General features: G+C 34.9%; 1 protein-coding gene across 1 annotated transcript in view; it reads left to right on the top strand.

The window, feature by feature from the left end:
• Window positions 1-13,478, top strand: part of ADAMTS19 (ADAM metallopeptidase with thrombospondin type 1 motif 19) — a gene marked incomplete at its 5' end in the record, with an annotated part of 282,396 nt that overhangs the window by 182,001 nt on the left and 86,917 nt on the right. Inside the window, 2 exons of the mRNA XM_082623301.1 lie at window positions 3,484-3,604; window positions 10,297-10,377. Coding sequence (XP_082479427.1) covers window positions 3,484-3,604; window positions 10,297-10,377 — 202 coding nt within the window. The remainder of the gene's footprint in view (window positions 1-3,483; window positions 3,605-10,296; window positions 10,378-13,478) is intronic.

Below are 13,478 nucleotides of genomic sequence, written 5' to 3'. Positions count from 1 at the left end.
CTTGAATCAGCTGATTTCTAAATGTACAGTCAATTTTTTATTATACTTAAGCATTTCATTTGCCTTTCTATTTATTTTTAAAAATAATCTCCATCTACTATATGCATTTATGTGCTCTTCTTTATTTATCATTAGAAAGGAGACATTCTGTTAAAATGAATATGAATAGTGTAGTGGAAAGATCAAAGGCTAAAGCTTTGAATTTGCTAGTTACAGGTCTGCCACTGTCTCAGGTTGGCTTCCCCTGGAAGATTAATATGCAGGAAGTTTAATGCCAGGTGATTTCCTGATCAACATGTATGCAGAGGGGGAAGGAGGCAGGACTGAGCACAGGGGGCATTTGGGCTTGGTACAGTCACAAGACGTCAGCTGACCATGTGAGGAGCATTGTGGCTGGGATGGCTCTTCAAAGTTTCCCCATTTGGGGTGAGAAAACCAGACCTTTTTAACCCCCATTATCTACTAGTGCTTGGATACAAGCTGTCCCAGGGGATGAGGGGGATATTATCTTGGGAAACGCAGTTTTCTTTAGGCTAGCCATTTTCTGAACAGGGCTGAAGGCTAAGAGCCATCAGCTGATAAATGTCCCAGGTATGGAAGGAAAATATGTACATCCTTTAGTAATAAAAGAGGTATCTGAGTGGAGAAGGACTGAATCCACGACAGCCACTAGGAAACTGTGTTCTTGGGAAAATCACTTAAAATATGTATGTGTCCATTAATCTATAAAATGAAATAGGCAGGCCAGTGGTCATTGACTTTTTTGTGCAATACACTCCTTTGAGAATTTGATAAAAGTTTTGGTTTCTTCCTATAAAAAACGCATACCTGACCACACATGCACACACACGCATGTGCACACATGCTCCAAAATTTGAAAACAATTACAAGCTATGGATGGATCAATCTGTGGTCCAATAGAAGTCTATAGACTTCTGGATAAAAACTTGGAAACATCGTGAAACTTAAATGCTTTAGCAGCTCTCAGATTCTTTATTTTGCCATCATGCTGTAACATTTAAAGTGTAGAATCATGCAATATAATTGGTATAAGAGACAGTCTTATAATTACATATTAATTTCCTTTATTCTTTAACAGAATATGGCAGTAGCCTGAAATATAATTTTTCATTTGTCTATTTAAAAATCATTGCAATTATTTATCTTTACATATTTTGTTTTCAAAACTGTATGTTATGCAATTAAAACTTTTATCTTTATTTCATCATTTTATGTAAATGTCAGATTAGTATATGACTTAAATGAATTTATTTTCAAAAGAAATTATTTTCCTAACTCTATATGCCAAATATAATAGCTTACATTGCTGTGCTTTTCACTTAACAGTATTGTGTAAGCCAGATCTTTTATAGAGTCCCTAGGTAAACATAAAAGTAACAGCGACAACAACAAAAAATTCTGCATAAGTGTTATGTGAACCTGATGATTATAATTAAACTTCTGTGAAATGAATTGTAACTTCTGACAGCATTGGAATACTTCAGGATTCTGGCTTTTTAACTAACATGCTTCATTCGGTCTTTCAGTATAATTAAAAACATGCTTCCTTTTTTCTTTCTGACAACTCTCTGTATACTGGGTTTGGCGAGAGTGTTTTATTTTATCATAAAACATACAGCATTGAAGTTGAATGTAGAATTCTAAACTTGGTGAGTGGACTAAGGAGGGCAATTGAAAATAGACAGCTTTCTCCTGGTGACCCAATTTGGCCCCCTGGCATTTCTATCCTGGAAAAGGATAGAGAAAACTCTCCTCTGTATTATCATGGTACCTGCCAGTCTCCAGCCTGCCAGTGGTACTTCAGGTACCTGCCACCAGTTAAACAGTACTGTCTTTTCCAAGTCATTCATCCTCAACTTTTAGAGTTATGTGAGCATATTTTGATAAGTGTGGATACTTGAGACTACCAGTTACAAAATACTAACTCTTTGATTCTTATTTTAAGCTTACGTGATTATTGAGCCATGGCATTACGTCTATCCCTGCCTTTTATTTTAGATTTTACAAACTTACACTATCCCAGTTACAAGGGTTACAAAAAACTAAGAGACAACTAGGTACTAATTTATTCAATCATTTAACTACTATTTATCAAGTTTATTATATTTGCTGAGAAACAAGTTGGATGCTAGGGATAGAGCAATAAAGGCACTTTTTATCATTTCAGAATCACTCTAAACTCTACTCTAAATTTTCTCCTCATTTGTACATGAAGGAGAGACTTTTTCTTTAACCCCGGGACTCTCAGGTCTTTTCATGGCTCCTGATCAGTGAACTCCGGCCATATCTTTGTTGTATTTTGAGAATTTCCTGTGGTGGCCACCTCTTTCATCCAGAAACATTCTCTTTATTTCTCCCTGAATAAGCTTTGATTTGCTGGTCAGAGTTCTCCACTATTGCATTGTTTTGTCTACTTCTTGACACTGATACACACCCTCTTGACTAAGGGAAAGGATGCTGTATTATGCAGGTTTAATGTGATTTTTGCTTTCTTGGGATATTCATCCTGCAGCTGCATTTTATAACCTGCTCCTTCCCAAACCCAACACCACCGACACCAACCACAGAAAAAGACCCTGTTTTTTTTTCTGTTTTATGTGATATTTTAAATTTTTATTTAAATAATTGTAACTTGTTATAAATGGATATAACATCAGTCAGTCTTGCAGCTTCTTCTTGATTAGCGGTGATGGTATAATTCTACCATTTATTTCTGACAGTACAGACATATTAACTTATGCACTTTGAGTATGCACAACTTTGCAAAATATCATATTTTCTGAACATCAAAGGGAGACCAACATTATTCACTAGAAAAGAGTCAGTGATTTAATCTAAGAAGATTCATATTAACATCATTCTTCTGGGAACATATAAAAATTAATTATCCCACTGTTACTGTTTTCTTATAGCAACCATAGGTTGTGAGCAGTTCTTACTCACTCGTGTTAGATGCCAAAGAAGATGGGGATAGACGTTTATTGGTGAACTGTAATGAATGTAAACATTTATATTTGGTTTCTACAAAGTTAATATTTAATACTCAGCATCTGCTCTTCAACCACTTTAGGAGTGAAGCCATCCATCCATACAGTGAAGCCTACCTGTTCTATGTTGAGTAGAATGAATTAGATTAATCATGTTATATTTAATAGAAATGTGATTTCCTTTGGGATTTATGTAAATTGCATTTGTCTCAATATTAGATTTCCAAATTGCTTTAGGATACCATTTAATTCTTAATATAAGAAAAATACTTTTATCACTACCCTACTTTGGACAATTTACTGACGGTATTATTTGACATGAGCTTACTGTATTAGTTTGCACCAGAGAATATGGCATTTTATTAGTTTGTCAAATAAATATGTCTAGTTTGTAGAGACTAGGTTTGTCCTAAAGTAGTGGTTAAAAAAAGAAGAAAAAGCTCACTTTATGATGTACTGTCATTCTCTGTTGCAGAAAGTTGGCTGTGATGGTTTATTAGGGTCTCTTGCAAGGGAGGATCATTGTGGTGTATGCAATGGCAATGGAAAATCATGCAAAATCATTAAAGGAGATTTTAATCACACCAGAGGAGCAGGTGATTATTATTTTTTTATTTTTTCAATGTTAACAATCCAAATAATCTCTGGGGACAGATTACATTGAACTTAACTTAGAAATGACAGTTCTGATTCTGTTGAAGACTTTTGTAATGGATATTGAATGATTTTTTGCAATGACATACAGTACATGTGATATGAGCCAGAATTCTAACAAGTCCATTTCCCAGTACTGAAAACATGAAGTCATTTGTTGTGCATTTAATAAATTGGAGCAGCAAGGGAATAATCTAATTTGCATTGGCTAATGTTATCAGGTTTCTACAGACCTTATCCTCCAATGCAAATTATTGATGTCTAACAGAGAATAATGATTTGTAACAGCCTGAAGCAAATATTGAGAGTATTAGTCTTCAGGTTTTCAGCTTTCCATTTTCTTTATTTTTTTTCCCAATGTTTTTACTAAATTCAAAAGGAATTAATTTTTTAAAAGAGAGAGTCTATAGCAATGTAGCATGTTGGAAACTATAACAGGGAGTCAGAAGATGTGGGCTGATGTTCCAGATATATTAAGAGAGGGAACATGTCCTCTCGTTGTCTTTCCTCATCTATAAATACTAATACTCAGGGGATATGAGGATGAACTGATGATGATTGATCTGTGTAGTGTGAATTTTAAGGTGATCCACAACAAAAAGTGATATTATCTGTACAGAAATATAATAACCCGCAAATAAGCTTTATATACAGAAAATGCTTTATACTGAAGCCCTCAAGCTTACGGAGAGGAAGCAAACATTTCTATGTTTAAGTTAGTGTCTTACCTAGACACCTATCTATTGAACTATCTTAGTATTTATGATTATATTTTCATTATCATTCATATTCTTACATTACATACATCAACGTTTTCTGTTTTACATTTCTTGTTCAAATACCAAGACCTGACTTAAAAATATGTATTTGTTTTGATACAAAGAATAAGCCATTTATATTTGAATAATCAAGAAGACTGAGTTCATTCTAGATTTTTAAAAGTCCTTCAGAAAAGAAAATTAGACACAGCCCTCGAAAGCTGAATATAACCTTTTTCTAGGCCCCAGCAGAGTAAAAGATAAGTGAGCTTGAAGAACTTGAAGCCTAAAAATAACTAAGGCCCAGGGTAAATTGCAGATCAAAATCTCAACCTCCAAAGCTGTGAAAAAAGGTGACAGGTCCTACAAGTCAAAATCTGTCAGAACTCATTTAGAATAGTCAGACGGAGCTGTAACAGGCTCTTATACTTTCGCCTAAGTGCAATTATAATAAGCTTTCAGCCTGATTGTGATGGGAGACGTTTTTATAGTGCAGAAGTTCAAATCAAGTCTGAAAGACTGAAGAGATTTAAAGACACTAGAATTTTTGAAGACTATTCCTGCATAGTTATTTAATTTGCATGGAAACAGTTCACTGAAGAATACCGATGCACATTCAGCACTGGTACCTTTTTCTTAGTTGTAATTTTTTAAACTAAGCATTGACAACAGAAATAACAGTTAAAAATCAGTAATGAGGTTCATTCTGACTGCAGTTAGGTGGATACATTTTCCCCCCAGATTCCTAATTCAAATCTCCTTTGTTTTTATTGCACTTCAATTTCTACTTTTGTTTATTAGTTTGTTTGTAAGTTATATTAATGGCATATGTTATTTGGAAAATGTCTAAAATGCCTACGATATTGGGAATATCAGAGACTAATAATGTTACTTCCTTACAACAATCTGTCTTCCTTGAAACTCTCTGCTAGTTTAACATTGCTTACAGGGAAGAGACTAGAATTCTTAACTTGGACCATAGGGCCCTGTATGGTGTTGTTCCTACTTGTCTCTCTGGTATCATCTCCCACCAAGGTCACTTTCCTTCTCTAAGCTGCAGCCACCAGATCTGTTACAGATGCTCAAACTGACCATGCTCCCTCTAGCACCTTGCATTTAAAAATATTGTTCTGTTAGCTTCCCCTTAGCTTTGCCTGGTGAATTCCTAGATGTCATTTAGATCTCAGTTCAAATGTCACTTCTTCAATGAAGTGTTCCCTGAACAACCTCTATCTCCTATCACCAACTAGTTTAGTGATTCTTACCATATTTGTATCTGTACAGTTCAGTTGTATGGTAATTTTCTAATTTTACACCCTTTGATCTCTCCTGCTAGACTTTAAAGATCAGTGAGGAAAAGTATCATGGCTACTGTCGTTCAATACCCTATTCCCAATGACCAGTATAGTGTGTGATCCATTAATATTTGTTAATTTAATTAATAATGAAACATTACATTGTTACGACTTTAAAAAATACAAATCTGTATGAGTCCTTAATTATATCGTGGGCTTCATTTTCTTGTGACTTTAGGAATGTGGTATTCATTTCTCTTGAGACAATTTTATCCTTGTAGTTTATGGACTTCCTAAAATTTCTTGAAGGAATTGTAGCCTTATTTGGTCCAGTTGGCCATGCACACTGTATATATTGTATGAGTAACATGTGCAGACACATGTGGATGTTTTCAATCCCTGTGCTCTATTTAGAGTTTGCTAAATCATTTTTGTTGGAGCTAGAAAATCAACTTAAGAAGAGAATTCTTTTTCCTTAGTACATTTATCATGTCTTTCGTTGTAACTTGCCTGGCCAGGGGATAATTTTTTAAGGGATTTTTTAAGGTAAGTTGTGTATTTGGCCACTTGTGCAACTATATAGTTATCAATCTACATTTAGAAGAAGGTGGGCATAAAATCTGTTATTCCTAGTACAAGAGATGATGATACTAATCCTGTACAAGGAACACATGCTTTTAGGATTTTTATTTGTATGTTTGCCACAGCAATAAGAGAGTCATAGTGTCATGTATTCTACCCTGTGAAATAGTAGCAGCAGGCCATAGCTGGAATCAGACAGATCTGAGTTCAAACCTTGCGTCAGCTAATTACTAACAAGGAAGTCTTGGAAAAGGCAGGTTTTTTTTTTTCTCTACCTTTATTTTCCAATCTATTAAATATCTACCTTGGATGGTATCATTATGGCTAAATGAAATAATTTACATAAATTATCTATAATTGTGACTAGCACATAGCAGTTGTTCAAAATGTGGCATTTATCATTAATACTACCGAGAAGATAATGATTACTTTGGGCGTTTTTAGATGGCTGATTAAGAATGGGATCTCTGGTTATAAAATAGGATCTTCCTATGTACAAAGCAAACTGTCCAATGTGAGGATCAGATTTATGACCTTGACATCACAGGCTTTATTTCAACTTCTGAGCTCAGCAGTAGCCACTCGTATATTCACTTCTTTTAAAAATGTGCATTCTCAATTGTGCTAAATGGCTTATTTACAGAAAAATATCTAGAGCCTCAGTCTTTGGCTATCCCTCTTCAAATGTCTTTGCTTAATATTTTTCTTCCTCTCTTTCTTCTTTAAACTTAGTCTAACTCACCTGTCCTCCAAGCCTTTTCAATTGAATAATAGAGAATTGCTCTATATTATATATTGCTCTATATTGCTCTGTACTATCTATAGTATATAGATATAACTATAAACTTATACGTAACTGTTGTCAGATACCTCTGGGTTTACTGCTAAACTCAAACAGGAATTTACAGTTACTACCTCTCCTCTACTTTCCTCTATCTACTCTTCTTTTTCAACATCCTGAAACTTATCATCTTCTCCAAACACATTACTAAATTTATTTGCTCAGAGATGAACAGTTACCTCTTGATTGTGACATGCAATGGACTCTCCTTGGTCACCTTTCTCTTTGATGTCTGTACAGCTTTTTGCACCAACAATTCTTTTTAAAATATTCTAATTCATAAGATCCTACTACATCAAAATAGCCAGATCTCTACCTCTCATGATCATTCCTTCTCTGTATTCTTTCCTAATTTTTTTTTCAGTTTCTCTGTTAAAAACCATAGGGCTTCCCTGGTGGCCCAATGGTTAAGAATCTGCCTGCTAATGCAGGAGACATGGGTTTGAGCCCTGGTCCAGGAAGATCCCACATGCTGCAGAGCAGCTAAGCCCATGCCCTACAACTACTGAGCCTGCACTCTAGAGCCCGCGAGCCACAACTACTGAGCCTGCGTGCCTAGAGTCCATGCTCTGCAACAAGAGAAGCCACCACAGTGAGAAGCCCACACACCGCAACAAAGAGTGGCCCCCACTCGCTACAACTAGAGAAAGCCCGCACACCGCAATGAAGACCCAATGCAGCCAAAAATAAATTAATTAAATTAATTATTTTTTAAAAAAAAAACATATAACTGTCACCGAGGTTGAATCCTTGACTTCTCCTGTCTCTCAGTTTTCTCCGTTAACTCCCATGGCTTAAATTACTGCCTCACAAAGGTACTTCAACAGGCTGACCTTTCCCTGGAGTTCCAGAAGTTCCAGAGTTCTTACTGGATATTTTTACTAGTGTATTATACTGTTTTGTTAAAAACAAATTGCAAAGCCAAACGTCAGATTATTGCCCAAACTTGACTTCCATGTTCCTATAAATGATGGCTGCATTTGCACATAAGTAATAATGAAGAATTGTGTTCAATGTTTATTTTCCCACTTTCTATTGGTTCTCAAATTCAGAATTTGTTTTCTTTACTATGCCTTCTGGTTTTTCTACCTTAGCCTCTAGCACTCCTGGATTTTTACGTTAGCCTCCTGACACTGTTATCTACAGCTATATCGCTGGGCATCTTGCATACTGCTGTCAGATAAAGCCTCTCCAAACCAGTATCTAACTACCACATTCCTTGCCGTAGAATGTTCAGTAGCTTCAAATGGATAAATTCAGTGTCCTGGGCATGCATTTAAACTCTCCTAATATAGCCAGATTCTTACACCTTCTCATTCTGTCAGAATTATTATATTTATGTGGTCCTAAAAATACCACTTACTATGTTACTTTTCTTTACATTCAGTGAACTCATTCTTTTTCTGTATGTAGTTGACTCTTAAATAACAAAGGTTTGAACTGCATGGGTCCACTTATATGTAGATTTTTTAAAATAGTAAATACTATATTACTACACGACCTGCAGTTGTTCGAATCTACGGACGTGGAACCACGGATACAGAGGGTTCACTATTTATTATACTCAGATTTTTTACTGCCCTTAACCTCTGCATTGTTCAAGGGTCACTTGTATATCCAAATTCTATCCATTCTTCAAAGAGTTAATCTGTTTGCTTCTTTGAAGCTTTCCTTGACTATATGAAATGTTCTCTCCTCTGAATCATTGTGACTCCTGCTGATGCCAGTGTTTCTCAAACATAAGTAATGTATATAACCACTTAAAAGAAAAAAAGGAAAAAAATCCCACTTCTGTGAGTTAAAATAGCAGCAAAACTTTTGAGTATTGATGTGATCAGAGAAGGGGGACAGTTGAAACAACATTGATTTACATTCTTCAGCAGGGAATTAAACATTATTTTGAATATGACCTTTTTAACATAAATTTGGAAGTTTTATTTAACTCATTTTTATGTAAGATATTTGTGCCTTGACTTTCTAATTCAATTATAAGCTCATTGAGCACACAGACCTTCTTACCTTACTTCAATATACCAATAGACAGTAAACATTTGTTTCCATTTTCATTGCTGCATATTGTGTTCATGTAACAAAGTGGAAGTGTTTGTATGATTTGGTATTACTAAAAATGGTTAAATTGAGTAAGTAGTATTTGCTAATGGGAATGTTGATTTGAAAAGCACAGACCTCTAATCCCAGGCACTGCCACCAGGTGGGGTGTCTGTTACCTTTTGGTAAACACCAAATAATTGTCAACAGTTTCGGGAATTTGAATTATTGATCAACAGGAGACAACTCTGGGATTAGCTGTTATACCTTTTTAACGTAGCTTTGAAATTAGACTTTTATCAGGGCTGTATGTAGCTACCCAGAAGTACTAAGAAGACTATTAAATGTTATTTTACTATAATTTTAAAGCATAACTATTCAGCCAAAAGTTGGCATCTGCTGTCTTTTCTGCACCAAATGAAGTCTTGATTTTGACTTTTTATGCACACTTTCTCTTCTATCCAGCTTTATCTTACCGTCTTATTTCACTTCAAGCATTACATTCCTAACCACTGCTGAAGAATATTTCCGAAGAAACACCTAATTGAATCTTGCTCCTAGCCGTCTGACACCTTCCAGGGTGACACCCGATTGCTTGGTGTGGCCCTACACTTCTCTCCAGCCCCAGATTCAAAACCCTTGGTTAATCTTCCAGAGAGGGCTTGGTCTCTCTTGTCTTATACTCAACTACTTCAGGGACCAGACATCCGCCATCTGTATGCTCTCCAGCTGTGTTTGCTCCTTCCCCCCATTTTCTAACTTAAAGGAGTTCCATGAGCAGAACTTAAGGTTATTTGCTCTGTTCCAAGATTCACTGTGTTTCTAACCAGGCTGTCCCATTGTGCTTTTTTCTCACCTCATAATTCATAAGCTGTCAGGGAGCTTTACAGTCACCTACTTGCTCTTGATAGCATTGTATTCTCAACGTTTTTCCAAGAAACTTCTCCACTTGAACTTATGACAGCTTTTATACATAATTTTTTTCTTTACATAGGTATTGAAGTATCACAGCAAAAGCCAAAACCAAAAGAGAAATAGGGCAAGTCAATGAAGAAAAGAGGAATTACAAAAAACTCAAGATATATTTCACGTTTTATTGATTCTTGCAGGTTATGTAGAAGTGTTGGTGATACCTGCTGGAGCAAGAAGAATCAAAATTGTGGAGGAAAAGCCGGCACACAGCTACTTAGGTAACCTGTGTTACAGACACAGAGCCCATGCAAGTCCGAGCTTAGCTGCCCTGCCCTGAGAGTGCTCTTATGACCAAGACGTCAGTGTGTTTCTAGTTACATGTTTGAAATTCCCAGGAAGCACCTCTTGTCATATCAAGTAGGAATTTTTTCCTTCCCTCCCAGGGGCTTCCCAGGAGCAAAAGCAATCTGGTTGTCTCTGTGTTTGGTGGGGATGGGTATTATAAATTCCTTCCGCATATTAGTCCATGTTAGGAAACAAACACTCATTGGGGGATTTGGGTATGTTTTATTTCATATATATATATATATATATATATATATATATATATTTAATAAATATATTTATTTCATATATGCATGAACATAAATGTATACATATTCATGTTTACTGCATGTGCAAATGCATACATCAATGTGTGTGTATATATATAATGATTGCTCTATAACTTGGAAATCTTGTGGATTCTTAAAAAAATTTCTATGTACTAAAAGGACTTCCCTTTTTAATGGAAGACAATGCTGTCTTTTGCGTCACTTCAGGTGTACTCATCTATGAAGAAAGTATTTTTTTAAAAATTTTTAATAGAAAAAGTTGACTTGCAATATTATGTAGTTTCAGGTATACTGCATAGTGCTTTGACATGTGCATACATTATGAAATGGTCACCACCATAAGTCTAGTAACCATCTGTTCCCAAACGAAGTTATTACAATGTTATTGACCATATTCCTTTTGCTGTATATGACAGGACCTTGACTTGCTAATTTCATTACTGGAGGTTTTTACCTCTTCCTACCCTTCACCTATTTCATGTACCCCCCGCCCTCTCCCTCTGGCAGTCACCCCTTTGTATCTAAGAGTTTCTTTTTATTTTGTTTGTTTTTCTTGTCTGACTGCTATGGCTAGGACTTGCAATACTATGGAATGAAAGTGGTGAGAGTGGGCATCTTTATCTTGTTCCTGATCCTAGAGGAAATGCTTTCACCTATTCACCATTGAGTATGATGTTGGCTGTGGTTTTGTCATATCTGGCCTTTATTATGTTGAGGTATATTCCCTCTATACCCACTTCATTGAAAGTTTTTTTTATCATGAATGTTGAATTTCATAAAAAGCTTTTTCTGCACCTATTGAGATGATTATATGATTTTTATTCCTCAGTTTGTTTACATGATGTATCACATTGATTGATTTGTGGATATTGAACCATCCTTGCAACTCTGGGATAAACCTCACTTAATCATGGTGTAATATCCTTTTAATGTATTGTTGAATTTGATTTTCTAATATTTCGTTGAGGAGTTTTGGATCTATATTCATCAGGGATATTGGCCTGTAATTTTCTTTTTTTCTGGTATCTCTGTCTAGTTTTGGTATCAAGGCAATTCTGGCCTCACAGAATGAATTTTAAACTGTTCCTTTCTCTTCAATTTTGGGGAATAGTTTGAGAAGAATAGACATTAACTCTTCTTTAAATGTTTGGTAGATTCACCTGTGGAGCTGTCTGGTCCTTGACTTTTGTTTATTGGGAGTATTTTGATTACCGAATCAATTTCATTACTGGTAATTGGTATTTCATACTTTCTATTTCTTCCTGATTCAGTCTCGGGATGTTACACATTTCCAGGAATTTATTCATTGCTTATAGGTTGTCCAATTTATTGATGTATAATTATTCATAGTAATCTCTTATGATCCTCTGTATTTCTCTGGTGTTAATTGTAACTTTCTTTTCATTTATGATTTTATTTAATTGGGCCCTTGAGAAAGTATTTTTAAATTTTTAAGTAGTGCTTCTGGAAAAAAATTCTATCAGCTATTTTAATTAGGCCAGTTAATGATTTTTAAATATATGAAAGAAAATACTATGTTGTCAAAATACATATTGCTTATAAATTAATATTTCAAACTAATTAAGTCATATAAAATGATCTTTCATAGTCATGGCATCCACAGATAGAAGTATGTAATGTGATATGCTGGAAAAAGAGTAAATATTATCCCAGAATTTAAACATTGTATTTATTTTTTTTTAATTTTTATATCTTTATTTTATATTGGAGTATATTTGATTTACAATATTGTATTAGATTTAGGTGTACAGCAAAGTGATTCAGTTATACATAAACATATATCTATTCTTTTTCAGATTCTTTTCCTATTTAGGTTATTACAGAATATCGAGTAGAGTTCCCTATACTATACAGTAGGTCCTTGTTGATTCCTATTTTATATATAGTAGTGTGTATATGTTAATCCCAACCTCCTAATTTACACCCTCCCCCTTTTTTCCCTTTGGTAACCATAAGTTTGTTTTCTAAGTCTGTGAGTCTGTTTCTGTTTTGTAAGTAAATTCATTTGTATCATTTGTTTAGATTCCTCATGTAAGTGATATGGTATTTGTCTTTCTCTGACTTCACTTAGTATGATAATCTCTAGGTCCATCTATGTTGCTGCACATAGAATTATTTAATTCATTTTTATGGCTGAGTAATATTCCATTGTATATATGTACCAGCATCTTCTTTATCCATTCATCTGTTCATGGACATGTACACTGCTCCCATAGCTTCACTATTGTAAACAGTACTGCAATAAATATTTAGGGTGCATGTATCTTTTCGAATTAAGGTTTTCTCCAGATATATGCCTAGGAGTGGGATTGCTGGATTATATGGTAGCTCTATTTTTAGTTTTTTGAGGAACCTCCATAGTGTTCTCCATAGTGGCTGTATGAATTTACATTCCCACCAACAGTGTAGAAAAAGGTTCCCTTTTCTTCACACCCTCTCCAGCATTTATTGTTTGTAAGCTTTTTGATGATGGACCATTCTGACTGGTGTGAGGTGATACCTCATTGTAGTTTTGACTTGCATTTCTTTAATAATTAGTGATGTTAAGCATCTTTTCATGTGCTTTTGACCATCTGTATGTCTTCTTTGGAGAAATGTCTATTTAAATCTTTGGCCCATTTTTGGATTGGGTTGTTTATTTTTTACATATTGAGTTGCATGAACTGTTTGTATATTTTGGAGATTAATCCCTTGTCAGTTGCATCATTTGCAAACATTTTCTCCCATTCTGTGGGTTGTCTTTT

The sequence above is a fragment of the Mesoplodon mirus genome (genome assembly GCF_964341445.2).
Source record: "Mesoplodon mirus genome assembly, chromosome: 5".
In the NCBI taxonomy this organism is placed as follows: Eukaryota; Metazoa; Chordata; class Mammalia; order Artiodactyla; family Ziphiidae; genus Mesoplodon; species Mesoplodon mirus.
This window is presented reverse-complemented; position numbering and strand designations above follow the sequence as displayed.